Below are 26,952 nucleotides of genomic sequence, written 5' to 3'. Positions count from 1 at the left end.
TAATACCCAACAAATTAAACTGACACGTAATAGCAAAACACAAAATTACGACAGATATAGTCCAATAAGACGTTTAGTGACGACAAAATCCGCGCATAGAGCAGCATTGAAACAAATGAATATAATCAACTACTGATGTCCATTTTATTTTGCAGATACGACATGAGAAATTCTTTCAAACGGGAGCAGTGAAAGAAAAACGTGGTCTTGATAATGTCATCAGAGAATCACTATCTCAGTATTTTTCGTTTACTTTGCTGAAGTTATAACATATATATACATGTATAATGTATACATATATGTGTATATATATATATATATATATATATATATTCAATTCAGCTAAATTTTACTTTATTGCCACCAACCAAAATGTCATACATACAAGTTTACATTATTTTTGTCAACTTAAATTCAGGGATCTTGATGAGCAATTAAAAAAAAAGAGTATGAATTTATACATATACTTGTAAGAAATGTGGCGTATGTGGCCGGAAAAAGACATACACACACACGTTCTTGGTCTCTTTTTTTCCCTTGTTCTTGAATCGTTGAACCTTATTCTACTAAATAATAGGGAAAACTATCAATGTTCATTCAAAATACCAGCACAATAACTCTTGTTTGTATTCCATTGACATTAATTATCCGGGACCTCCTAAAGAACTTTGTAATTTCCCATGTTTATAATATAGGACGTTTAGGGCAGTCTATACGCTCTGTACTTGTCGGGTCGCGTCGGGTCGCGTCGGGTCTGTAACGGTCTCCTTCTTGTCATTCGGCGGCACCCGACTCTCCGATAAAAAACCCGTCTACCTATGTAACTCTTTGTATCAGACATGTCTGGAATATTCAAGGAGGCTTGTCAGTGCTTGTTCACATGTTGGTCCTAGATTTCCTAGAATTAGTCGCACTTGATTGAGTCTTGTTCGTAAAAGAACAGTTGCTATCACTGGGAGAGCTCTGCTTTGCTTTGTGATTAGTATCTCTAACATTTCCGTCAGTCTGCTTGTTTGTCTTCTTCTAGTTGCACTCGTTTTCCCCTTTGCATGGTCCCGTGAACTGTGCGTCCATCATTAAATTACATCTACGCTTCTTGACGTCAAGTTGGTCGGATTTTGTAGTGGGATCTCCTCCATCAAGTTTAGGTGATACTGGTTTGGCAGTATGAGATTTCTGTGCTGACACTCGTGTTTAATTGCTCTCGATCAGAAGCTAATTCAGACTATCTTCGTACAATTTCATCTGCGTTCTACTCTCTCTTCTGAAGTTTGTGTCTTTCCGTCCTGCATAGCGGTACCTGTGTGAGAACTCTTTGGTGCGTCCGCATTTAATGTCCTTACCTTCGGTTTAACTGTAATTTCTTGCGATTCCACATTAGGTTCTCCACTTTGGAGTAATTGTCCTTGGCGATTGCTGGCTCCTTTATATCCTTTACCAGGCCGAGTCTCTGGTTTTGTCTCGTTTGGTGCGTGTTCCTCCTTGCCAAGTCGTGGATCCGCGGGGCGATCACTGGACTCTGACGATCCGAGGCTTTACGCACTGCTTTTGCCTTTTGATGCTCTTGATCGGTTTCTGGTCGTGTCTCGTGGTTTATCTAAGGTTTCCTTTTCAGTTGGATCCTGCACGTTTAGACCTATTCCTTTCGGACAGCCACGTGGGCTCTGTTTCCTTCCACTCGGTCTGCGTTTTTTGACGCCAAGTTGTCCTACGTCTGGTTTTGAACCAGGCCCTTTTCCACTAAACTCGGGCTGGGCTGGTTTCGCAGTGTGAGGTTGATCTGTTGAATGCGATTTTTTATCTTGATGAGGAGCCCCTTTCTTCTTGTCATTTCTTTTGCGTTCTACGTTCTTCTCTGTAGCTTCTGTCCTTCCATCCTGCACATCTGTACCTCTGTGCAAACTCTCTGGTGCGACCCCATTCAATGTGTCTGCCTTTGGTTTACCACGGTTTCCTTGAGATTCTCTCCTAGGTTCTTCATTTTTAAGGTGTTGTCCTTGGGGATTGCTGGTTCCTTTACCAGGCTGAGTCCCTGGTTTTGTCTCGTTTTGTGTGTGTTCCTCCTTGCCAAGTCGGCATGCGTCCTTGGGGCTATCACTTGACTTTGACGATCCTTGCCTGTTTCTTCCACTTAGTCTGCTTTTCTTGACGCCAGGCTGTCCAGCGTCTGGTCTTGGACCAGGCCCTTTTCCACTAAACTCGGGCTGGGCGGGTTTCGCAGTGTGAGGTTTCTCTGTTGAATGCGGTGTTTGATCTCGATGAGGAGCCGCTTTCTTCTTACCATTTCTTTTGCGTTCTACGTTCTTTTCTGTAGCTTCTGTCTTTCCATCATGCACATCTGTACCTCCGTGCGAACTCTTTGGTGCGACCCCATTAACTGTGTCCTCCTTTGGTTTACCAAGGTTTCCTTGAGATTCTCTCCTAGGTTCTCCATTTTTAAGGTGTTGTCCTTGGGGATTGCTGGTTCCTTTACCAGGCTGAGTCCGTGGTTTCGTCTCGTTTGGAGTGTGTTCCTCTTTGCCAAATCGGCATGGGTCCCCGGGGCAATCACTTGACTTAGACGATTCTTGCCTTTGCGCACTGCTTTTGCCTTTTGAGGCTCTTGATTGCCTTCTTTTCGCGAAAGGTGGTTTATCTGGCGTTTCCTTTCCAATAGTCTCGCGTTGGACATCATCGCGTCTTTCATTATAGTCACGTCTTGGAATCGTTCCCGCCTTTCCTTGGTCAGGGCTCTTCGTCTTGAGAGAAGCGTCAGTGTGAGGTTGATCCCCAGTGGGATCCTGCACGTTTAGATCTATTCCTTTCGTACAGCCACGTGGTTTCCTTCCACTCAGTCTGCGTTTTTGGACGTCAAGTTGTAAGGCGTCTGGATTTGGAGCAGGCCCTTTTCCACTAAACTCGGGCTGGGCTGGTTTAGCAGTGTGAAATTTCTCTGTTGAATGCTGTGTTTGATCTCGATGATGAGCTCCTTTCTCCTCACCATTTCGTTTGCGTTCCATTGTCCTTTCTGTAGATTCTGTCTTTCCATCCTGCACATCTGTGCCTCCGTGCGAACTCTCTGGTGCGACCCCATTCAATGTGTCCTCCTTTGGTTTAACACGGTTTTCTTGAGATTCCATCCTTGTTTCTCCACTTTTAAGGTGTTGTCCTTGGGGATTGCTGGTTCCTTTTCCCGGATGAGTTCGTGGTTTCGTCTCGTTTCCTGGCTGCTCCTCCTCACCGAGTCGTGGGTCATTGGGGCAAGCACTTGACTTAGTCGATCCTCGCCTTTGCGCACTGCTTTTGCCTTTTGAGGCTCTTGATCGTTTTCCCTTCGCCAAAGCTGGTTTATCTGGGTTTTCTTTTCCCATGGCCTTGTTTTCACCATCGTCACGTCCTTTTTCATTATCACATCTTGGGATTGGTTCCACATTGTTTTGCTTCGCGTTTGATGTCTTGCAGGAGGCGTCCGTGTTAGGCTGATGCCCAGTGGAATCCTGCACATTCAGAAAGATTGAGAGATCTTGGTCTAGTCCAAGGTAGCAATCGCTGACAAGATGAAGGGAGTTGACCATGATACCTACGAACAAATAGAACGGACAATAAGTCATTACGATACAATGAAAAAGTCTCCTGACTTCCAAGCGGAGGTCAGTTAGAATCCTGCTCAAATGAAGAGAAGTAAAACACTGAAAAGGCTACGCCGTGGATAAATAGGAACATGTTATCGTTACTTGTCATTGAAGGTATTTGCCATCACAAAATGTATAGTCTTTACATTTTATCAACACAAATGAAACATAGAGAAATGAAATCTGAAATAAGTTCGAAAGAAAATTGTCATACTGAAGAACAGGAGACCTAGCTGGTCGGTCTTGCGCTCATCTGATTTGAATCGCAAATTCACCTTTTACGTAATTATTTTTCAGACTATCTAGGGGAAGGACATACAAACACAGGGAGGGGGCTTAGGGGATCGAGCTCACGGGGCATTTTGTCCATTTGTATGTATTCCATATTTTACTGACCATAATGATAATGATAATGATAATAATAACAATAATAATAACATCAAGGTCTTATTTATACAGGGTAGCCTCTTCAGTGTTGCCACTTCTCTACCAGAGGGCCCTGACATTATTATTACCCTATCGTTGCCAGGTACCCATTTATACACCTGGGTGGCGAGGGACGTAGTGGGTAAAAACATCTTGTCCACGGACGTAAGCAAAGGACGGGAATCGTACTTGGGTCCTCCGATTGGGAGTCGGGAGTCTTATCCACTATGCAACAGCGCCCCACATAATACCTGCTAATGCTGCAGAAATTCAATCATGCGTTTTCAAAAAGACGATAAAATGCGAACAATTTCGGTCCCCCTTCTGCCATAAAATTGAAAGTACAGTCACTGTGGTACATTGCATTTTCTGAAAGCACTTATTTTTTTGGAAAAAGATTTCGTTCTCAAAATCTCTGTCTTTAGATATTCTCTGTTCCTCTTTTACCATGGTCATCAAAATTATTCGACAAAACTATAATAAATTGGATTCTTTTTCGTTCAGTGAATAAAATTCTCATCCCAGGTCAATTTGGCTTTGGAAAACATTAGTTTCTATACCAATTTCACACAAGCTGAACCACTGTAAAAGAATGCATCTCTCTTTCTCTGTCAAGCAATTATATCAATATGTAACAAACTCAGTATTTCACTTTTTATTTATATTGAGTGATTATATGTTATTCTATATTCCACCCTAAACTTAATAATAAAAACGAGATTTCGAAATGCACTATGAGAGTCAAGTGCCCTTGTCCCTGTCCCTAGCCTCTCATGCACCTCTTGCAGTATTAGAAAGTTAAGTAAGATTATAGACTTTTTTTTCCAGGGTTTCCATTGATGACAAGATTGTGTAACTTGTGTTATATCAATATGTATCAAGAGTTCAAGAGGAAGCCCTAGTTCCGTATTTTCTATAACTCTTTTCTTTATAAAATTGTGTTGATATGAAAACGTTGCAGATGAAAAGTGAAAAAATGGGGATTGTAAGCCCTCAGTTGGTCTCAAGTGGAGCATGATATCCATTCAGCTGTCCCATTGTCCAACCATACATGGAAGAGGCAAATCATAATTGTTATCGTCGCAGATCTAATACTCATTTATGTCTTTAGCAACCCCTGTTGATATAACTAGTTTATGTCTTTAGCAACCCCTGTTGATACAACTCGTTTTGGTATTTACGTCGGACAATAAATCACGCACGAATGAGGAGTTTTTGGTTTTTTTATCACAGTGATATCATTCATAGCTTGCAAACTAACAGGGCATGATGCAAATATTTAAAGATGTGCTTTTTCACTTGTTGGGGGACAATCTGTCTCAAAATATCCTTCGGTACCTGTATTTTAACTGTCTCTTTGTCTTTATATATATATATATATATATATATATATATATCCGATGCACCGCATAAACATGTTATTCTAAATAGGATGGAGAATGACTAGATGTTTCATGAAAACGAACCTGTTTTAGATGGGGTCCTAAAATTGAGGCTACCCATTTTCTTGCCGCTGGTCATGCCCACTTTCCGTGACGCCAGGAGTTGATTGGTGGTAACGTCTCTCAGCATCACCCGCCAACCGACATTTCTTCTTTTTGGATAGTGGGGAGCATAAACTGTGTTCTGGACAGTGATTCGTTTGACATGTTAGAGGGGAAAACACAGAAAAAGTATATTAGGATGAATACAAAGAATGAAGGTAACAGAATGTAGGAATTCTGCCTGCTTAACACATGTACTCATACACACGCACAGACAAGTGCAAATAGAACAAGTAAGAGTAGTTCGCCGGTTTTGATTTACAATCAGACAATCAGTGATGTGGCGGTGATTGGTGTTTTACATGGATCGGGGGTTTATAAAATAAGAGTACCACGACAACAACAAGGGAAAATATCTGAAGTAAGCTGATTACTAGTATTCTCATCAGAGGACAAACTGTGAATAGTCTTATTACAGTGGACTCCCGTTATAACGAAGTCCTCGGGAGAGGCAGTTTCGTTATAACTGAAAAAAAATCGGATAATGTTGCGGTCTGAATTTTTACTTCGTTGTAACCGGAATTTCGTTATAACCGTGCTCGTTATAACGGGAGTGCACTGTATAGCACAATAGCGACAGCTTTTCGTGTAATTACTTCAAACTTGCCCCTTCGTGTTCAGGTAAAATGTCTGAATACACTGGTAATAATGTGTTACGCGTCGACCGTTGACAACCATTGTGTTATATACTTCCTTTTTTTTTAGAAAGTCTCTATCGGTATTCATCCTTGGTTTTTGTGCTTTATTTTGTTTTGCTTTGTTTTTCTGTAGGCACTTGGCAAAATAAAAACCAATAAGAATATTGCTTGCGCGGTTGTAGAGCGGTCCAACAGAATATTGATTTACACGAGTGTTTATACAGGAACAAGAAAACTTTTCAACTCACGATTCCCTCCTGATGCTCTGTAGTTAGGATCACGTCCAACCTGTAGTCCTGATTTGGCAACACACTGGCACGATACTGCACCTCTTTCTCGTCGTCTTGGGACTCTTAGGGTGGGAAGGCAAACGGGAACAACAGAGTAGATCAGGTAAGATTATGCACCTTCTTTTTTTTAAGTTATCATAAATCATCCCTTGATTATCAACCCTCTGGGTGCCACATTAATTCCTTGTGCATAAGTATTTGCGTGAAATTTATGCACATTTGACTCATTGCCACAAAAAGGATTGAAGAAACCATTACAATGGAGGTGGAAATGAGCATTTGAATATGAAAATCGCTTCACTTGTATACATTTGCTGAATACATTATAGCTCCATTATTTCACACGAAAAAAACCCCCAAAACCAATAGAATGCTATTTCCAATACTGTTCCTGTTGCTCTCTGTCAAGCTTAACATTCCTCCCCCCTCTCTCTCTCTTTCTATTTGATACTTTGTAGCCTCACTAGAGATCATTTAAATGCCACTTTTTCACGACTCATTACGACTCTATTTCATAAAAGATGTTATGAAAGCATCTCTTTCCAGAACAGCCACTTCCCACAGCAACAGCCAATTGGGAGGCAGGGCTTAGAAAGCGCTTTTTTATTTCCCGCATAAAGAAAACACCATAAATATTTGTTCCTTTTATCCTCCCCTGTTTCATTCATCAAGATCAGCAATTCATAAATACCAAAACATCCATATTTCATTTATTTCATTCCTTCTTTCTTTTTCGTCAAACATAACACGAAATGAATCAGAAGATATAACATAGGCATGTATTCGACTTTACATGGTATATAATGTTTAACAAATATGAAATTATACATGCATATCGGCAAAATACAAAGTTATGTTTGGAGGGGAAAAAAAAGAAAGAAAGAACTGAGAGGTTCACTGAAAAGCATGCTTGTAAATTGTGAACCACTCAAAGGATTCTTATGAATACATTGAACTTTTTTTTTTACAAAGACAGGAGAGAACAAGACAGGACAGAACAAGACAGTAGAAACACAACGACTTTACATGACTTTACAGTAGGGTATACCATGACAGTAATAAAACACAAAAGAACAATGGAAAATAAGGAGAGAAAGAAAAAGGAAGTGAAAGGAAAAGCCAACACGCTGAACATCGGGATCAGAAGATGGAATTGAGGTGCTGTACATCTGGATCAGAAGAGGGAATTGAGGTGTTTCAGCTCGATCAGCCGAACAAAGTTTATACAAATAAGATAAAATGAAATCAATGATTGACGATGAACCCTTAGGCTGTAAAGACCAGCTAGGTAATGAATCATATATAGCTTAATATGAGTTCAACAAAAAAAAATTTAACTTACGCTTAAACGAATTCAAGGATAAAGAATTTTTTATATCACAACTTAAAGAATTCCAAAATCTAGGGCCACTGTATATAAATGTATTTTGAGCCAATAACGTTCTCAGAAGGGGTAAATGAAACTCATTTGATCGCCTGGTGGGATAATTATGAAAAGATTGATTTCGTGGAAACATTGAATCAAAAATGCTAGGAAGTGCATTTGTGTTATAATTAAACATAAACTGACCCAGCTGAAAGAAAAACAAATCTTTGATTTTTAAAATCTTATATCTAACAAATAATGGATCTGCATGGGAACATGGAGAAACGCCACAAATAATACGAAGTGCCTTTTTTTGTAATAACAATAATCTATCTAATAAAGTTTGATGGGCACTACCCCATGCTAAAATTCCATAATTTAAATAAGGTAATATCAATGAAAAATACAACGTCAGCGAAGAAGACAACGGGATATGAGATTTAAGTCTATTAATAATACCAATATTACGCGAAATTATTTTACTAATATTAATAATATGAGGCTTCCACGAAAGTTTATCGTCTACTGTAATACCGAGAAACTTTGTATGTGATACACGCTCTAAATGAACGTCATCAAAGATGATATCTGTGCGTAAAACTTCTATAGACTTACTGAATAACATGTAGTTAGTTTTCTGAAGATTCAGTGATAATTTATTGGCTCTTATCCATTGAGTCACTTTTTTTAATTCAGAATTAACAGAATCGACAAGAGTGATTGGATTTTGGTGGGAGAAGAAAATATTTGAATCATCGGCAAAAAGTATAAAAGAAAGTATATCGGATGATCTACAAAAATCATTTATGTAAATGATGAAAAGTAAAGGTCCTAATATACTTCTCTGAGGGACGCCACATTTAATAACTTCAAGACTAGAGCTGTGCTCGTTCAAAGATACATATTGTTTTCGGTTTTGCAGGTAACTCCTGAACCACTCCAAGGCCTTCCCTTGTATACCATAATGAGACAATTTATGAAGTAAAATTTCGTGATTAATTGTGTCGAAGGCCTTGGAGAAGTCCAGGAAGATACCAACAAGATGAGAATGGTCATCTATAGTATGTGCGGCGTTATCAATAAACTTCAAAAGAGCATGAATGGTGCTGTGTTTCTGACGAAACCCAAATTGAGAATTCGTAAAAACATTATAATAATTGAGAAATTTAATCGTTCTTGTAAATATCAATTTTTCCAAAACCTTAGATAGGGATGAAAGTAGAGAAATAGGTCTATAATTACTTATATCAAAACTGTCTCCTTTTTTGAATAAAGGACACACCTTAGCAATTTTCATACAATCAGGAAAAACACCATGTAATATGGATTTATTGAAAATATGAGAAAGTGGGTCAGCAATAGAAAATATAATTCCCTTTATAATAAAATTACTTATATCATCATAACCGGCACTTCGTTTATCATTCATTGCAGTAACAATGTCTATTATTTCATATTTCGTAGTTGGAGCTAAGAAAATAGAACTGGGATTGGATTGACCTAAAAATTTTGCAAAATGCGTATCGGACTGCGGTACTTCTTTTGCCAGATTCTCTCCAATCATTGAAAAATAAAAATTAAAAATATTTGCTATATTACCAGGATCTTCTACAATTTTATCATCAAATCTTATTTTTGTAATATTCAATTTCTTTTTTGATATATTCATGGCCTGCTTTAATATCTTCCATGTATTCTTCACATCATGTTTATATTTTTCTATCTGAATGGTATAATATTTCCGCTTTTCAGATCGTATGACCTTAATCAAAATATTCTTATATGATGTATATTTATTTTTTGACTCCTCAGTTTTTTTTTCATTTTGAATTTATAATACAACCTACTCAGTTTTTTTCATTTTGAATTTATAATACAACATATTCTTGTTTCCCCCAAATTTTAATGATAACAAAACATCAATCTGTAAATCAGCTTTATAAAACCATTTTACTAACCTTTTGATTTTTTTCCCAAAAAAAAAATCTGTTTATCTCACAATACAGAAAAACATGTTGAATATCTTTCCTACAATTACAAACATTACATAAATCTCAGTCATTTATTGCCAAACAAACAGTTTCCGTTTAACCTGTAAAAGATTATTCAAGTTCTTAAAATCAGGTGGTTTAAATCTTTCATTGAAAGGGGGACTGAATAAGGTTTCTTGAAAATACTTCCTCCCAATTTAGGTTCACATTCATAATCTTGTCCCAATAAAACAAGCTTTCTGCTTCATTATCTCTGTCAAGCAGAACACATAAAAATGCTTACTTGACAACTGTCGATGGATTTTTGTTTTGCCCAATATTAATAGTTGGCATCAATAAAACATCAGACTCTCTTACATGATTCAACCACACATTCGGTAAATTCCTGATTTTAATCTGAGATAATCAAAGAAAACAAACCACTTCTTTGTTATTCTTTATCATTTCCATCAACTCTTCTGCTAACACCAGATATATAGGTTCACGCGCTATATTGTTGATACGCATTAACAAGAAGAAATGTGTGCCCTGTATATACATTGCATATATAAAGAAAGTGCATAACTAAATCACATAATCCTGAAATGCAGCATGCCCCTGCCATATTTTGTACAAGTAACACAGAAATTTGATTGAAATATTGAATATGCACAATACGGAAGTACCTTTGGCACATTGTGCCAAACAGGATGTGAGATTGCCTGGCAAGGTTATAACCAATTTAGGCATAATAGTGAACTTTGATAAAGGGACTGTACAGTACTGTTTGAGGCGAGGATTCAAGTTTGTGTGTGTGTGTGTGTGTGTGTAAGAGAGAGAGAGAGAGAGAGATGAGAAACCTCTTATGAAATATGAAAGAGCATGTAATTTCAAGAAGGATTCAACGTTTATTTGATGAAAATAGGCCTTGAAATGGCTTAGATATCCAAAAAAGCGATCCTTATAAAATGGACAGGCCACGACTATTATTAGGATCTATTTGTTTTACCTTGTTTTAGATATCTCAGTTATTTCAAAACCGATTTCATCAAATAAACTTTTGATTCCCCTTAGAATCGTATGCTTTTTAACATTTCTTAAAGTGGTTTCTAAATATCTCGCAAAACGTTACAAGTTGAATCCTCACCTCAGCTAGTACTGTACAGTCCCTATTCATTTACTCCCTGGTCACACATTATAAGCAGACATTGGCCGACGAGAATCAAGAATCACTGGCGACCTATCAATGAGTAATCAGCGACCCAAACCCCCAAATTCTCCCAAATTTTGAAGGGCGACAAATTTCCCATCTGCAACCTTCCGATTGCCGGGTGCCTTGCGAACGTTTGAAATAAGCCAGTTCGTAATTAGCTCATGTACACATTGGTACAAATGACCTTTCTTTTTTCTCAGTTGGTTAGGCATTTCCCTCGTTTTCAAAGCGGCATAATGCATAAGCTTGCCCGACCAAACAATTTATGGAATTCATGTTCAAACACAAGGCAATCGCCAAATTGTGTCTCGCCCATTCGTGTACAAGGAATTAATATTTTTTATAACTCCCAGAAGTTAATTGACCTGCTTATGACCTTTGACCTTGTGGTGACCTTCAACACCCTAAGGGACATTTACCATCCAAGTTTGGTCACAAACGGACAAAGGGATCAAAAGTAATGAGCCATAATCGAAACGCACCATAAAAACTTAACATTGGGCCCTAAACATTTGCTGACCCCTTTCTGTGACCTTTGACCTTGTGACGACCTTCACCTCCCCAAGGGACATCTTCCATCCGAGTTTGGTCACAAACGGACAAAGGGATCAAAAGTTATGAGCCATAAACGAAATGCGCCCTAAAACTTAACATTGGGCCCTAAAAGTTCGTTGACCCCTGTCTGTAACCTTTGACCTTGTGGTTACCTTCAATTTCCCAAGAGACATCTACCATCATCCAAGTTTGATTGCCATTGTAGCAACATGTGCTGAGTTACGTGTGATAAGAGAGTCTTGCAAGTAAACTTTAACGTATGACCTCAAATGACCTTTGACCTTATCATGTGACCTCTTACGGCACTATAACATGAAGGTACCCCAGTGCATCCATCACCCAATTTTGATTGCCATTGTAGCAACATGTGTCGAGTTACATGTGATAAGAGAATCTTGCAAGTAAACTTTAACGTATGACCTCAAATGACCTTTGACCTTATCCTGTGACCTCCAACGGCACCATAACATGAAGGTACCCCCAGTGCATCTATGACCCAAGTTAGGTTGTAATCCAAGCAACTTATGTGAAGTTATTTGTCAAAAGAGAGTCTTGCAGGTAAACTTTAACATAGAAAAGAGAGTCTTGCACATACTCTTTAATATATGACCTCAAATGACCTTTGACATCATCACATGACCTCTGACAACACCATAACATGAAGATACCCCTAGTGCTTCTATCACCCAAGTGTGGCTGCCATTGCTGTAACAGTTGCCAAGTTATGCATCATAAGAGAGTCTTGCAGGTAAACTTTAACATTTGTGACGGACGACGGACGGACGACGGACGGACGGACGACGGACGACGGACGGACGCCATTTGGATCCCTTAGTCTCGCCTTCACCTCCGGTGGGCGAGACAAAAATTTGAGCTTGCTTTAAGAACAGGTGATCAGAATACTCCACCAGTTGACAATATTTACAGGCATCCATTTCACATGTTTGTTTGGGGGTTTTTTTGTATTGAATGCAATAACAGCCTATTTCCTTTTATACTGCAAAATACCATTCTTGCTGTTAGGTGGATGTGCTGGCAAACACCATTTAGATAAGGATCATATGAATAATCATCGCATCACAGATGCTTATCTCAGTGAATTTACAAACCAAAATGCCTGTTGGTACAAATGACCTTTTTCTGCTCATGCGCAAAGTGGAATTACGAACTGGTCTATTGGATAAAAACAAACAAACAAACAAAAACCCGTGACTGTAACACGGCGACAGCTCGCAGGAAGGTCTGCAAATGGTCACCAGCTAACTGCTCGGCGATTTCGTGATGACCACTAGCGATTAGTCGCCAATTGGTTGCTGGTGTTCATTCTCCCGGGGTTCATTCTGCGCTCGGCAGCCATTTGAAGATTATACCCGAGATATAGGACTGCTAGGAAGTCTTTTCAATTTATGTAATGATGAGAGAAGTCAGCGTAGTTCTGCCATTTCTATCCACACAAGACCAGACATGCCAGATCATGGATTTAATGTTGAAAGTTAAGTTGAAAGTATGTAGTTGCAGGATTACGTTTTGCAAGGTGGATCTCTTGTTCAGTCACTCTTTGAAAATTTAGACATATTTTGCAATGTGGAGTTTTGGGTTTCGGAGTGTTAATCATTTTGTACGACCAGAAAAATAAAAAGATCATGCCTTGTTATGGACTGCGCAGCAAGCATAGTAGTGGCCAACATTTGACGCGGACACGTTATACTACAAAAGATAGTGCTGAAGTAGTAATTGTTTTATGCTGGTCGGAGACCGCGATGTACAAAGGATTACCTAGCAATCATAATTGGTCGGCAACTGGTTAGTGACAAAAGATCTTCGTATCAAGCTGTTCAGTGCCAGCTATCACCGAAGACCAATGCCGTAGATGTCGGCGACCAATCGGCAACCGCTTGATCACATTTTCACGACCAAGTAACAAACACACACACACACACACACACACACACACACACACACACACAAAACAACGGTCTCCATTCTGTCTCCAGACGCTGACAACCAACTGCCGACTTCAGAAAAAAAAAGACCTTTCAGTGTTCACAGCCTCTGACAACCAATTTCAGATGTCGTAGAATGGTCGGTATATGGCCGTCGCTTTGTGGTTGGAGCCTATATGCACCTGGATAAATGATGTTCTGCAGTTCATTCTCTCCTGTAATGTCATGCATGTTGCTGTATGTACTCACCTTGTAACATCACCGGAAAATTGGTCAGAGAACCATCGCACGAGCGAGGCCGTAGCTCCATGTCAACGTGTACTTCAGGTAGCTTCTCAAGGACGTTCCATATCTGTGTTAATTGTAGGGTGTTTGTTTTCAACAGGGGTTTAAATGGTGTGTATAGTTCTGGTCGAGGTGAGGATTTAGCATTTAACGTTTTGTAAGAAATTCAGAAACCACTCTATGGGATGTCAAAGAGCATGCAATTCTAAGGGGTATCAAAAGTTTATTTGATGAAAATCGGTTTTGAAATGGCTGAGATATCCAAAAACAAGGTGAAACAAAGAGATCCTAATAAAAGGCGTGGCCTGTCACCTTTATTATTATCACTTTTTTTGGATATCTCAGCCATTTCAAAGCCGATTTTCATCAAATAACGTTGAATACTTCTTGAAATAACATGCTCTTTCATATCATCTAAGAGGTTTCTCATTATCTCAATTAGAAATGTTTAAAACATGAATCCCCACCTCAACCAATACTGTACAGTCCCTTTAAAGCCGGAGTTGAATATTGTAATAATGATGTACATTATAAGTAGATATGATGGCAAACACACAAAACAAAAGACTTCCCTTTGCCAATGTTATATAGCTGAGATGGTGTATACATGGTGATAGGAAATGTTTTTATAGATATAAATGATTGAAGTAATCATAGTTATCAAAAAAAAAATTATTACAATTGATTACACATTCATGTTGATATACGACTTCAAATCTAAACTCTTGGTGTGCAGGCAAGATACATGTATGTCTTATCGTTACTGTCTCGATGTATCTGTGATTGCTAGTTCTATCAAACCTGTAAAGAGCATTGTCATTACAGGGGAAATCTACAGGCACTAAATCGATTGTGACTCTTTATTTTATCACCTCCTCGTGTATCTTGCATTGCGTTATTGCATTTATCTCTTTATCTGAAAATTAATATCCCAATTCCACAGATATTTTCTCTCATCGGTTACTCATCGGAAGCAAAGTTTGTTGCTTCCGGCCACCCATCGAAGTGTTTTGAATCGCAGTCTGATGGATCCGACTTGTGTTGGTCGACTATCAGGTCAGTGTCAGACATGTCGCGCGTGATCCTCATTCGACGATCTTGCTCCATCGGACCATCGCCCGACCCCGTTGACTGACACTGACCTGATAGTCGGCCAACACAAGTCGGATTCGATAGAATGCCATCCGATACACTTATTTTCGTTGATGGTCGGAAGCGAATAACTTGGCTTCCGACAAGTGGCCGATGAGAAAAAAAAATCTTTGTGGAATGGGGGTATAAGTCTTGATATTTGATTATTATTTAACATGTTTAATCAATATTAATGCTTTCCAATGTATTTTTTACTTAGTCCTTAGTAAATTTTGCACGAACTCAAACATGCGCAACTACACACAGATAGGTAGGCAGGAAGGAGTAAAATACCATCACACTCCCCCAAAATCCAGTACAACGGCTATTTAATACACGTATTGCATATTATAATTCCTACTGCTTTACCTCCTTGATCTGATTCTGGTGAAGCTTTCCGTCCAGCATGGCGTGGAGGGCGCTCTTGTCACCCCTGCACACCGAAATCAGTTCTTTCAAACTCTCGATCTCTTTGCCGAAGATTTCATCCACCAGTGTGCCACTACCGCTATCGATTAAAAGAAAATAATAGAAAAGTTGTTCCACGGAATGCAATTTTGATCTCATGACGCATGTTCATTGTGTAAAGTATTCTTATTCAATTCAATGCATTTTCATCAACAAAAAGTGATACATAATACAAAGCATGCATTAATTTGTTTATCCAATAATGAGCAATCTGAAAAAATACAAGTCATGAAAATTAGACAAAATATATTTGCGTAAAATTATATCGCGAAGACAATGCACATTTTGCACTTGGCATCACGAGACTGCGACTATGAACTTGTCTGCTAGACTAATTCCACACTGACATAAAGACAAAGGAATATGTTCTCAAATTGGCAATTGAGAATGTGACTGAGTCAATGTTCATGTGAACAATATTTGGTATATGAAGACCGCATTTACAGAAACGCGAGACAGGACGATCCATCTGACATACTTAAACATAACTATAATATATAATACCTGTGGTCTCTAAATTTAGATAATTTCGCCTCCCATTCGCAGGTAGAATATGTAATCTCCTTGAAAATATCGTCTCATGAACTGGTCCTGACGGTCCAGATCGATCCTGTTTTTGCTTTTACAAAGTTTTTGCTAAGCAATTATACCCGACAGATGATCTGAAGCAAATGCAGGACACGGGTTTCTCTTTTTTTATTTCAAATTACAACTGAAGTGTGACTACGGTAGGTCTGAATTGCTTCAAGGAAATGTGCAGAAAGAAAGTCACGAAATCAGAAGCATCACGAAAGACGGGAAAAGATAATGATAGAGGTAATTTTCACCTTTGACTTACGAACGACGAAATCAAGGTTGGCTGAACATGGGGCAAGGTGAGAAGAGAATTCTCGCTACTCCACTGGGCCTGGACGACAGCTTGAGTGAGGTACGTAACATTTATCTCTGTCTGATACCATTTCCACATGTCTGCGATTTCTACCAATACCTAGGTGAGTGAAAAGTAGACATAATTGACATATTTGTTTATATCGTATCATTATGTAAACTATTGAGTATATCAACCTCGAACCTTTAAAACGTGTCAAATATTATTATGAGCTGTTATCATCATGCAGGGTTTATTTTTTGTTTCCTTTAAGCATTCAAACTTGATTAACTTAGTGCTACAATATATTTGCGTTTACAATTTATTGGTCTCGAGGGGACCATTCTGCTTGACTCGAAGACGAGTGCAACACGCTCAAGGCCCAGTATAGTGAAGGCTCTCTCCCTATCTATACTTGTTGCAAGAAACAGAAATTTCGGCCCAGCAGCAGGCAAGCCCAAGCTCGATCGGCACTATATATTTTAACGCTAACAGCACCGTGTTGTCTCTGAAGCATAGCACTGGGGGAGACTTCGATACGGCTGCTGCGATTCGTTCGACTTTGTGGAAGACCAAGAGATGGCTTGCGCTCTCACAAAGAAGGTGACTTCAGGCAAGGTGGCAAAGTTATTCGAGTGGAAGTCGCGAAGACGTTGCCGCGACGTCTCCGACAAGTCTCCTAAGTCGCGTAGACGTCTCCGTGCCGATTCCGGTATGTCGCCATTGGGTCTCCGCAAGGACGCGGAGACTTTGTGGGGACGTTTCCGAGACCAGCTGGAGACTGGAAAAAGTCTCGGGGGGGGGGGGGGGATCGAACATGTTCGGTGCTCTCACGACTCCCTAGAAACCAGGTTAATCTCCGGGAGACGTCGCGAAGACGTCGCAGAGACGTCCCCGCGACCACTCAGTGACTAGTGAGACTAGTGACTAGTTTGTAATTCGGTTTGTACCAATTAACACCTGTACAACAGTTTCAACGAATGCGGACGTGGCGGATGCGACAGTATAATATTATGCAACAGCAACACACCCATTAATTCATTCTACTCTCGACCCCCGCTATTTGTTTTCCTCCCCACCTGCACGCCATTCCTCCTGAAAGAATTATATACTACTCGAGGAGGTAGCCTACTACATGAAACCAAGGAGCTTTTAAGATTGAAGCTCTTTGATGAAACGGTGTAGAACAGGTTATGGAAGAGTTTGGTCGTATTACTGAGTACCTTAAGAATCCTGCCAGTATATTCCAGCACATTCCTCGTGTCCGACTCGTAGTCCGTGCACGGGAGGGTCACCCGACCAATATGAGCCTGAAGAAGGAGGTTAGCCTTGGTGTGGGGACTTGTGAAGTCCGCATATGGCGCGTCGATTGGGTAACGCACCTTCCCAGACAATGTCCTCATATTGAACATTGAAGTCAATGAAAACTTCGTTAAGACGATGAAATAAATGCATGGCAATACAGGAAACAACTGTAACGTCACAAACACTCAAAACTGACGAAGGAATAGATTATTTATTTATTGAACTTGATAGAGTAAAAGATAAACTTGATGTATATGCTTTCAGAGTACTTCGATTAAACTATTGATGCATCAGGTAACAACTCCTGACGTCTTGAATATCCAGGATATCATAATTTATGATAACCATAGTGTTTGGTATTCCAGGATTACATGTCAATTATGTACTCGGGACCCTCTAACCTGCTCAACAGCATTTCAAACCTTTCTGGCGGATTGCCCTCCCCACCCCTCATCACTCTGTAATGTGAGCGCTCCACATGATAAAATAGTGAAGGAAACGGTTCAATTAAAAGCCATATAGAAGGTTGGCACATCATGAACTTAACTAAGCGGTCTTGGAATCGATAAAACAAGTCCAAGGTAAGTTTGTTGCTATTACCTGTTTATATTCTCCTCGTCATATCTCACCGGCATCACGGCGAACTCGACTGCATTCTGCACAGGAGACACGGATAAAGTTTACTTATGTCAACTGATGTCCATCTGATTCGATGTCATCATGACACTAGTTGTATACCACTAAAGGGTAGAGGTCTATATTGCAACAAATAATTATTGCGTTCTACACCACTATTAGGAAAGGTCTGTTTAGGATAGAAATTCCACATCGACCAAAAATTCGACAAATATAATGAAGTATGTTGCAAGAGGTTAACATGACGTTGTATGCGTGGGAAAAAAATGTATTATGGTCACCTCCTCATAAACACCTTTAAAATTCACTCGGGGTTTGTTCAAAAAAAAGGGGAAAGATTCTCACATGATTTAACTGATCATGATATTTTGCTCTAATCGCAAATTCTTAGCTTGGCAAGGTGGCTCGAACCTTCCAAAATTTTGACTATTAAGCCCTGAACAAATTACATTATGTGGACACTCTCATGATTATGCACGCATAAAGGCTAGCGATATAAATAGTCAGTAAATTATGTAGTACGCGCGTGTTTACTGCAATTTTCCCTACTTCCCTTTCTCTTTCGAGGGAACTTTACCGACAAGACGCTCCAGAGAAAGAGAGAGAGGGGGAGAGGAGGGGAGGAGGGGAGACAGAAGGACAGACAGACAGAGAGCAACAACCAAATTTCAATATTTACCGAGATGATGGTGAGAATGTCCTGGATGGAACTGTCTGGTTTGAGGTGATCTCTGACCATCTTGACGGTGTCGTGATGTACGTGATTCTGAGATGCAATCCGGCCGAGGGGCAGCGCAGAGACAGAGTGATCCTCATCCTGAAGAATTTAGAAAAAAGAAAGAAAAAAAAGTGTTATGGTGACATGGTTTTGCAGGGGAGATTACTCTACTTCAGTGGAACAACAGGAAGAAATATGAACCCCTGTGATGTCAGCTTAAAGGTATTGTACAGTATTGGTGGAGATGAGAAGTGGGCTTTAAATTTTTGCGAGATACCAAGAAAACACTTATGAAATAGTATAGAGCATACCATTTTAAGAGAATTCAAACTTTATTTGATGAAAATCGGGTTTGGGATGACTGAAACATCCAAAAACAAAGTAAAACAAAGCATTTGTAATAAAAAGTAGGTCCCGCACTTTTATTAGAATCGCTCTGTTTTGGATACTTCAGCCATTTCAAAACCAATTTTCACCAAATAAACATTGAATTCCTCATGGAATTACATGCTCTTTCATATTTCATAAGAGATTTCTCATTATTTCACCAAAAAAGTTAGAAACTTGCAATTAGGTCTCAACCCAAAATATGTGATTTTCGTGCAGGGCAAAAGAAGCCTAATCTATAGACAGAGTCTTGCTTTGTTATACTTGATAACAAAATTTATAAAGGTTTGTGAAATTTGATTTGACGTTTGAGTTACTTTTATACTAAACTAGGGGGGATTTTTTTTTTCTGGGAGCTTTTATGATTTTCTACTGACTAGTAAGTCTCCCTGAAGAACATATTAACGATATCATTCAACTAGGGTACCTTGTGCCTTCTGATGCATTGAGTGTTGGACAAATCCGCCAGCGTGGACTCCATCACGTCAGACAGGAATTTCTTCAAAGCTCTTTCACTTGTCCCGGGCAAGCCATAGTAGCTATATATTGTATGAAGAAATAAACACACGGACATATACAGCGTAATAGCTATACAAAAAAGAAATAAATAGATGGATATTAAAGCCACCATTTGCCATTTGCAGATAGAACGGAAAACCCACATTTAGCATTTTTGTTTAGTGCTTCAAATTAGTTCTAAAATGTGAGTTAGGGATACAAACAACCAACGCAAAAATGTTTATCAGTGTAATCAATGAATAGTATTGTTGAATATATGAAATACGAACAATAGTTTTATTGACATCTTTTCTAGAATAAGCCGTCTACTGTAAAAGGTTTATTGAGATGATTATTAGTGATATCTCTATTTTTGTTTCAATCTGTTTCTTTTTGCTTATCATATTCCTTTAGGATTTTAAAAGTAGTTCACTTGCAATATTCTTATCCTAATTGTGCTTTTTACCCACGCCGATGAAAATCGGCAGGGGGTTATGTAAAGGGTTCCGTATGTTTGTTTGTTTGTTTGTTTGTTTGGTTTTTTTTGTTTTTTTGTTTGTTTGTTTGTTTGTTTGTTTGTTTGTTTGTTTGTTTGTGTACAAGATAACAAGAGAACGGGTAAACGGATTTGCACGAAATGTTCAGGGAATGTTTGGATAATGACAGGAAAGAATCGATTAGATTTTGGTGATAATCGGTTGACCCTTGCAAATTCTGTGTGACCTTGAAGTTTTGACCCCATGGTATAGTGACCATTCCGAAAATTTCCCGTTTCTCACTTTGCGATTTTCCGCTACCATACGAAGACATAAACTCCCCAACGATCCGACTTCGCTGCTCAAATGTTCGTAAGAATTCCGAAATTTACGTTTAGGCCTATTTGAGGGACTATGTCCTTCTAGATTTCTGAAAGTTCGTTCTCCGTCATCACAAACTGGCCCGTATTTTGATGATTTTTCAAATTAACATTGATTGTTTTTTTCGTTGGAGGAGCATTTTGCTCGGTCGCAGTCACACTGCACGATATGCGTGCTCAATGTCAATGCGTGTGCAAGGCCGCTGAAAATGCATCGCGCTCTACACTGTTGGTGCAAAATTGCACCGGGGACGTTGCGGCGCTCGTTGGTGGCCGAATACTGGTGCAGTAGATATTTGCATTCAACCCTTGCATTGAATAATTCCCGTAGACACTAATCATAGGGGTAATTGCCTAGGGGGTACGTAAATTTTGTTTTTCTTTTTTGCTTTTGTGGATACCATCAAAGATCGTACACTCATACGACCTTTGATATTTGATGATTTTTCAAATTAACATTGATTGTTTTTTTCGCTGGAGGAGCATTTTGCTCGGTCGCAGTCACACTGCACGATATGCGTGCTCAATGTCAATGCGTGTGCAAGGCCGCTGAAAATGCATCGCGCTCTACACTGTTGGTGCAAAATTGCACCGGGGACGTTGCGGCGCTCGTTGGTGGCCGAATACTGGTGCAGTAGACATTTGCATTCAACCCTTGCATTGAATAATTCCCGTAGACACTAATCATAGGGGTAATTGCCTAGGGGGTACGTAAATTTTGTTTTTCTTTTTTTGCTTTTGTGGATACCATCAAAGATCGTACACTCATACGACCTTTGATATCATCACACTCTCGGCTTTAATCAAAATATCCCGCAAGAAAACGGATATTTCTCGATTTTTAGCGCTTTTTCCGCGACCCGTCGCGTAGACAATACTCTTAAAACTGGACTTAATTCGCGCGCGCTTGGAAAAGTTCCGATTCTGCACTTTTGACGGTGGAATTTGGGATTTTCGATGGATTTTTGGAGGAGACTTAAGGACTTTCCTGTACGTGAATGAGTGTTAATACCGTATGTGTAATTATGTGATTTGCGTGTGATGTGACTGTAGAACCAAAGATCGTACACTTCAGTGTACGATCTTTGGTAGAACTCACTGGCTGGTGATAAAGCACACTGGCAATTAAGTGGCCGAATTCTGGTAGATGACCGAATGCACATTATGTTTACCCCGACTTTGTACTTAGGCGTGGGTCTGCCGCCTTTGACGGCCCCTCTCTAGTTATGCAATGGTCTTATATGCTAACAACATTTGGTGTTTATACGATGTTCATTGTTACCGTTTTTACGACCGAAACGTATCATTGTGTAAGGTCTCTGTTGTAAATCAGGCCCCTCGGTCCTAAATCAGACTACCCTGTGAATTTTTAAAGAAGACCGAATAAATGATAAATGAATAAAATTATGATATCAAAGAAGGTGTCCTTATCCTGACATTCCCAATAACCATTCTGGCTCGCAAAAATCTTCTATTAGCCTGAACTAAGTCACTGTAAGTACAGTAAATTAATTTTTACAGTTTTTTGACCACGTTATACTACATACTCCACACGCTACAATGATCGTCGCTGATGAGAAATCAGTAAGGAGCAATTATGTGTAACGGTTTTGTGTTGCTAAAATCGGATCCTTCATGTAAACTATTACCTTGGGTTTGCTGTCAGTCTCGTGTAGAAGAAAGTCGTCTTCAATAAGTTCTCGAAATCTTGCTCGGTCTTGATATTGTCCAACACAACTTCTGCGTTCACATACTCAGGTAATGTGCTATCTGGCCTGCAATACATCAGAGATTATGGGAAAGATGAATACACAGATAACATGAATCGCATTAATATCATCAGAAGTACAAAACACTAAATACAGGGGCGTGTTTGATGAAACTTTTTGTCAGTGATTTACACCGACAACTGTTAAAAGCTACTGAAATCCTTGCTTCTGATTGGCTGATAGCAAATTTGTCGGTGAAAACCTCCGACGAACTCGTTGATGAAACGCCCCCCTGGTCACTCATGACTCCTAGCGTTTCTGACTGCCTATAGGACTAATAGAGGTGTTAGTATTCAATATTTTGAATTTTGCAAAATATCCCAAAATGTCATCATAACGTATACTTATCCCCCGGCCGCCTTTGACAACAGGACAAAAATAATGTATGTAAAATAGCACATAATTTTTTTTTCCTTGATATTTCTTGATTTCATTCAAATCATTCATAAATCAACCCAATCTGGCTGTAACATGAACAAAAACGGTACAAATGCAACTCAAAACACAAACAAATCCATTTGTCAATTTATACTGCAAATAATCTCTCTTCAACTTAGATAACTCGATTATAAATCAACCCTACTAAACAATTTCTTCACGAGAAAGTTTTGACATGTACAAAACCTATATCCTGTATCTATATACATAAGCTCTCTCCCTCATTCATTCACACACACACACACACACACATACAACCATGCACACACACACCAAATACCAAAATGATTAATCATTAAGAGCCTGAAGATACCATTGAAGAATAATCGGCTTTCGTCGCATGTAATGCAAAGACAGAATCAATATCAGTGAAAATTAACCTTCATAATAATTCTTTTCAGAACAGCTTGGTCTAAGTTCTCTAATGATTGTATTTATGACTTTTCCCCTTGTCTTTTTATCTTTTGTATCGATTTACACAGAAGTTTAAGTCTGAAAAGGTATTAACGACTTTATTTTTGTTTTGTTTCAATAGAGCTTTGTGTGTAAATTTGAGTTTTATGATTGAATTTCTTGTTTACATCACCATCGTCAATTCCGTTTTATCTTTGGAATTTGAAAGAGTGTGTGTGATGGGGTGTAAGGGCCTCGTTAGTTACCTACCGAGACTCTATGGTAACCGGAGCCCGAAGAGCCTTGTGGTAGAAGTCTCTTTTGGTGTTCTGGACCATGACCAGAGCTGTACCACGACTGTCTTTCTTGTAGCGTCCCGCACGGCCGATCATTTGCAGCAGGTCTGCGAATGAAAAGTCAAAATTCTGCGAATGAAAAGTCAAAATTCTGCGAATGAAAAGTCAAAGTTTGTCCTATACATTGTTTGAGTTGTATCAAATGGATACAGCGCCTATTACACGTCACCAGTCGACTAGGCATCGTAACGTAACTGCAATTAGCTTAATGTGATCTACAAAAATAACGAATATTGTATGGGCCAATTTAATGTTAACATCAACATTATTATATACCCCTTATCAAAACCTCCCCGAACAAGGCGTAAGGATAGACCAATAAAATTTATAAAATTTGAAATCGAAATTTAAAATATATATATTTTTTCCTCGAAAAAAAGTTACAGTTTCATATCAGTGAAGTGGTATACAGTATGTGTGACACGAAAATCGAACATTAACGACCGAGCAGGTATGGGAGGGGATATCCTCCTATCACATAAGGGGGCTTTTGTATTCTTCCTGTTGAAATTAAACGATCTGGTGCACACTTTGAGTGAAATACATTTGGATGATTTCAATCCAAAAAAAAAAGAAAAAAAACCTACACGATATGTTGATCAATAAGTTTGGTTATATGTTTAGATTGCTCAACAACAAAAACAAACTAGATTATTTAATTGTTGCATGAGTTACACACACACACACACACACACACACACACACACACACATGTTTAAGAGGACCCTGTTCGCCGGTGAAAGTATTCTTTCGCTCCCACTGCTCCTACTTTCATGTACCATATAGGTACGGACATAATGTTCGCAGTGTAGGTAACAATGATAGAAAAACAAAACACTCAATAGATCTAAAATAATTAATGTTATTGAAGAGACGATTTGAAATGTTTTGTTTTGTCCTTTCTTCATTATGTTGAACAAGTAAAAACAACGACAATATAGTACAACCCCTTGAGACGTATCATCGCCACTGCTCTTGATATGGTCTATATTTTGTGATTCCAATGATGGATAATGCTCCATTATTGCCCTGCATACCAGTGACGGGCATGTCCACGTATCTCTGGGTCCGGGCGTCGTATTGTTCGGTTCCCTTGACGATTACCAGACGAGCTCGAAGATCGGAAGACCACGCCAAGCTCTTGGTTGCCACTATCACCTATTCACAGCAAAATATTGTGGAAATCAAAATTTTAAAAATGGCCCAGATTACAAACATGATTGACCTGCTCTCAAATTTCCACCTGTAAAGATACTGGTTGTGCACTGAATTCAATTGATTTTGCCAACAATACCACTACGCCCTTAAAAAAGAACAACAACCCTACGCAATCAAAGCGTTGCATTTACACGGTAATGTTTCAATCCTTCCGCTGCATTATGAGTCTACAGTGTAACACAATATTATGTAACTTTGTGAAATTGTGAAAAAGAAGCGTAACATTTTGACATCTGTTGCAGCTTACACACAGTGAGGAATACAAAGAATGATTGTCTCTGTTACTCCAATATATCGTAAATTAAAACTTGCCACAAAGCACTACGTTCTATAAGGTTGATAATCTGATTTTAACATTTATTCAGTGGTCATAGCAGTCATCTTTTATGATACAAGTGCGCTGACTCGGAGACTTATGAATTATCGATATTTATATTCTTGTATTTCACGTTTTAGTTCAATATATGAAAGTCTGAGGGAAACTTGAATTATATGATTTAAAATAGATCGAATCATCGTTTGAGCTAAATTGGACACATGTTGGAAAATATTTGAAGGTCAAAAAAATAGGTAAGTCATCCAACAATTAAAGCCGTTTGGCAGGACTTTAGACCCCCATGGTTATAATGTTTATGACTGTAACAACTTCGCTTTCGCTTTGTGAAGATTCTTCTTTTATTGTGTAAACAACTGAAATATTGTCTATTATAAAGAAATGAACTTATTCTCAAAGGACAAGTCCACCATCATATACATAAGGATTTAGAGAATGCAGCAATATTAGTAGAACACATCAGTGAAAGTTTGAGGAAAATCGGACAATCCGTTCAAAAGTTACGAATATTTTAAGTATTTGCGCAGTCACTGCTGGAAGAGAAGACTACTACAGTGTGTGATGTCACATGCGTACAACTATATAAGGAAAATAAAAAGAGAATTTCACAAAACTTTACTTCTTGAATAAAGTGCACATTTCTTCGACTTGCTACTGACGTATGTTAAGGGTAATATTATTCCCCCTGCCTTCTGAAAGAGAGAAGTCGAGTGTTCTTTTGTTATGCAAGAAAAATGGAAATATGTTGAATTTTCTTTATTCTTTCTTTATATCGTTGTACTCATGTGACATCACAAGCTATAGTAGTCTTTTCATCCAGCCGTGACTGAGCACAAACTTCAAAAACTCATAACTGTTTACAGTGGCGTATCTAGGGGGGGGGGGGGCAAGGGGGGCACGTGCCCCGGGCGCCACTCCTTGGGGGCGCAAAAAACGAAAAAAAAAAGCGAAGAAAAGAAGGGAAAAAAAAGAAAAAAAAAGGAAGAAGAAGAAGAAGAAAAGAAAAAAAAAAGAAGAAGAAAAAAAAAAAAAAAACTCGACCGGAAAGGGGGGGGGGGGGAGGGAGAATGGTGGGGGGGGGGGGGGGGCAGAAAACCAAATCAAACCAGATAAAAACAAAACATGATGATGACGCGGACAAAATGACAATGTTTATTGTGTTCACACAAGAATTCCATGTTCCGTAAGCTGAAATACAAAAATTTTCGGCGCGCTCGCTGCGCTCGCTCGCCAAATATATATAAAAAAGAAGGTAAGAACAAAACTTGATGACACGGACAAAATGTCAATGTCTATTGTGTTCACACATGTCATTTAATATTTAGCAGGCAAAATGTTTCACTGAGCAGCGGCTGCAATTTCTTTCGTTCTGAAGCGATCGCCAATTGGATCAAAAGGCGCCAACGGTTTAAAACGTACGGGGGGGGGGGCGCAAAAAAACCCCAAATCAAACAAGATAAGTGAACAAAACGCAATGATGACGCGGAAATATACAAATTTCGGCTCACTCGCTCGTACTATTAGAGTATTTTTTCAAGTCCTCAGTTTGGTGGTATAAATCGTTATCTATAAGGCCGTCACTATATCTTGATTAGAATTGTAAGATTTAATGAGCAAAAAATGACAAGAGTTCCATGTTTAGTAAGCTGAAATATAAAAATTTTCTGCTCGCTCGCTGCGCTCACTCGCCAAAATTTATCAAAAAAAAAAAAGGAAGAAGAAGATAAGAACAAAAC

General features: G+C 39.0%; 1 protein-coding gene across 1 annotated transcript in view; it reads right to left on the bottom strand.

Annotated features, from left to right (window-relative positions):
- Window positions 1–366: 366 nt before the first annotated feature.
- LOC139743945 (activating signal cointegrator 1 complex subunit 3-like) overlaps window positions 367–26,952 on the bottom strand; it is a 115,261-nt gene continuing 88,675 nt past the window's right edge. The window contains exons 23-35 of the mRNA XM_071654412.1: window positions 24,702–24,822; window positions 23,579–23,711; window positions 22,358–22,483; window positions 19,782–19,893; window positions 18,929–19,066; window positions 18,214–18,269; window positions 17,532–17,706; window positions 16,268–16,428; window positions 15,342–15,480; window positions 13,806–13,908; window positions 6,468–6,571; window positions 5,504–5,663; window positions 367–3,559 (exon numbers count right to left, since the gene is read on the bottom strand). Of these exons, the coding sequence (XP_071510513.1) occupies window positions 1,536–3,559; window positions 5,504–5,663; window positions 6,468–6,571; window positions 13,806–13,908; window positions 15,342–15,480; window positions 16,268–16,428; window positions 17,532–17,706; window positions 18,214–18,269; window positions 18,929–19,066; window positions 19,782–19,893; window positions 22,358–22,483; window positions 23,579–23,711; window positions 24,702–24,822 (3,552 nt within the window). The 3' untranslated portion in view covers window positions 367–1,535. The remainder of the gene's footprint in view (window positions 3,560–5,503; window positions 5,664–6,467; window positions 6,572–13,805; window positions 13,909–15,341; window positions 15,481–16,267; window positions 16,429–17,531; window positions 17,707–18,213; window positions 18,270–18,928; window positions 19,067–19,781; window positions 19,894–22,357; window positions 22,484–23,578; window positions 23,712–24,701; window positions 24,823–26,952) is intronic.

The sequence above is a fragment of the Diadema antillarum genome, unplaced genomic scaffold (assembly GCF_040938485.1).
Source record: "Diadema antillarum isolate AM-2024a unplaced genomic scaffold, OU_Dant_1.0 seq00001124_RagTag, whole genome shotgun sequence".
NCBI classification, from domain to species: Eukaryota; Metazoa; Echinodermata; class Echinoidea; order Diadematoida; family Diadematidae; genus Diadema; species Diadema antillarum.
The sequence above is the reverse complement of the archived record's forward strand: the minus strand, read 5'-3'. Positions and strand labels throughout refer to the sequence as shown.